This window comes from Cyprinodon variegatus, unplaced genomic scaffold (genome assembly GCF_000732505.1).
Source record: "Cyprinodon variegatus isolate N-32 unplaced genomic scaffold, C_variegatus-1.0 Scaffold1800, whole genome shotgun sequence".
Taxonomy (NCBI): domain Eukaryota; kingdom Metazoa; phylum Chordata; class Actinopteri; order Cyprinodontiformes; family Cyprinodontidae; genus Cyprinodon; species Cyprinodon variegatus.
In genome coordinates, this window is record NW_015152253.1 from 26,483 (window position 1) to 28,201 (window position 1,719).

The 1,719-nt window shown below is 40.8% G+C and overlaps 1 protein-coding gene across 1 annotated transcript in view; it reads left to right on the plus strand.

Moving 5' to 3' along the window:
* LOC107104576 (protein-glutamine gamma-glutamyltransferase 6-like) overlaps nucleotides 1-1,719 on the plus strand; it is a 34,016-nt gene that overhangs the window by 20,074 nt on the left and 12,223 nt on the right. Inside the window, exon 9 of the mRNA XM_015404593.1 lies at nucleotides 652-836. Coding sequence (XP_015260079.1) covers nucleotides 652-836 — 185 coding nt within the window. The remainder of the gene's footprint in view (nucleotides 1-651; nucleotides 837-1,719) is intronic.

A 1,719-nucleotide genomic window follows, 5' to 3' on the forward strand; every position in this document is an offset into this window, starting at 1 on the left:
CTTTAACTCTCATTTACTAGTTTACTGTTATTAATTCAATGAAAAATTATGTCTCTAGATATAAACACCACTGCAGGTTATCAGCAGATCACGGAAGGAGAGTTAAAACACAAGTAAAGTAAATTAATATAACGCAAATTCTGCTTATTTTTTATCTACATATTTCCTGCTTCATTATGAAAGCAGTCTGGTTTGTGGCAGGTAAAACATCCGGTCTCTGTTCATCCATTTGTGCATTGTATGAACCCTGAATGCTAAATCAGTGAGAACAGCCGTTAGGGAGGGCAGAGCTGCTGTGTGATACGACTGAACGTGATCATTTAGAATTTGTTGGGAAAAAGAAAAGTTCAGTTTGATCAGAGAAGGACATTTTGCCAAGGAGAGCCTTTGTTTTTAGAACCTGAAATCCTGTTTGCACTTTCTGTGTGATCTGCTTTGTAAAGTCAATTTCTGAATGGAATAATGTGTGTTTACAGGACAGCTCCATATTTGATCTGCAAAGAAGCTAATAAAAATGGATTACAATAGTTACTTGAAGGGTTCAGTGAGTTACTACATCAGAGACTAACGTGTAACTTTCCACCTCTGTGAGCAGGAAGGCCCATTTTTCTGGTACAGTTTTACTGATGAAATGAATTATCATCGTCACAGGAACAATACAGGAGAGAAGCGTCTTCCAGTTTGCCCTGGAGAGAGTGGCGAACGAAGAAGGAGGAGAAATCTGCATCCTCCCTGAGAAAAATGTTGAAAATGGGACGCCAGACATGAACAACGGATCTCCTGAGCCGATATGCAGTCCAACCCCCCCGCCAAAGCTGCTCATTCGATTTGAAGAGGTAAGTCCACAGCTGAACACAGAAATGTTCCATCTTGGTTCTTTAGATCCACATTTTTTGTGTAAATGTATTTTAAATTGTTGTGGATTCAACGTTGTAAAATATGAATAAAAAGGTCTCTGATGGTTTTTGCTGTTGGTCGGCAAAGATCTTTAACTGGACGATGATCTCCACACAGCTTAGGATTTTTTTTTATGCAATTGGAGCTTCAGCTGTTGCTCTGTCTGAATGATACCAAAAATAATTTTTAGTTTTAAATGTTCTAAAAAAAACCTGAATGGATGCTTGGTTTTGAAAATGTTTAGTTTGACACTAAAACAAAAACGCAACTCAAAGAGCGGTGGTTATGAACCAGCAGGGTTCAGGAGGATCCGTTCTGCATCATTAATCTATGCTTTGACATAATGGAGATCTTGGAGAAGAACCTGATCCTGTGAAATATTGTGCCTGTAGAAATCAGTTCAGTCTGAAGGTTTAAGAAACTGGATAACTCCCTTTAAAACTGAATCTCCTGAACTTCTCCTTTGTTGGCTTCTATTAAAGCTGAGAGCTACCAGTTTAATGGCCTCCTGCCAACACGCTGTCTTAGGACACTTTATAGAAACAGTTCAACAAGATGGTACACGTGCCCACCTGCTCCTGCTCTGCTCTGTCTGCCAGCCGGTTGTCAGGTCTGCTAATGCTACTGCTAACAATGATCTGGCTCCGATAGCTGGAATGGACCAAATATAAGGCAGAGCTTGCGGGATGATTAAAGGAATAGTACACCCAAAACATGATTAGCTTTCATTTTCTACTCACCCCCTGAAAGCACGTTCACGGCGCGACCGAAACCGCGGCAGACCAACCCAGACGAAAGTGCGCATGCAGCTCGGCAAAGAAC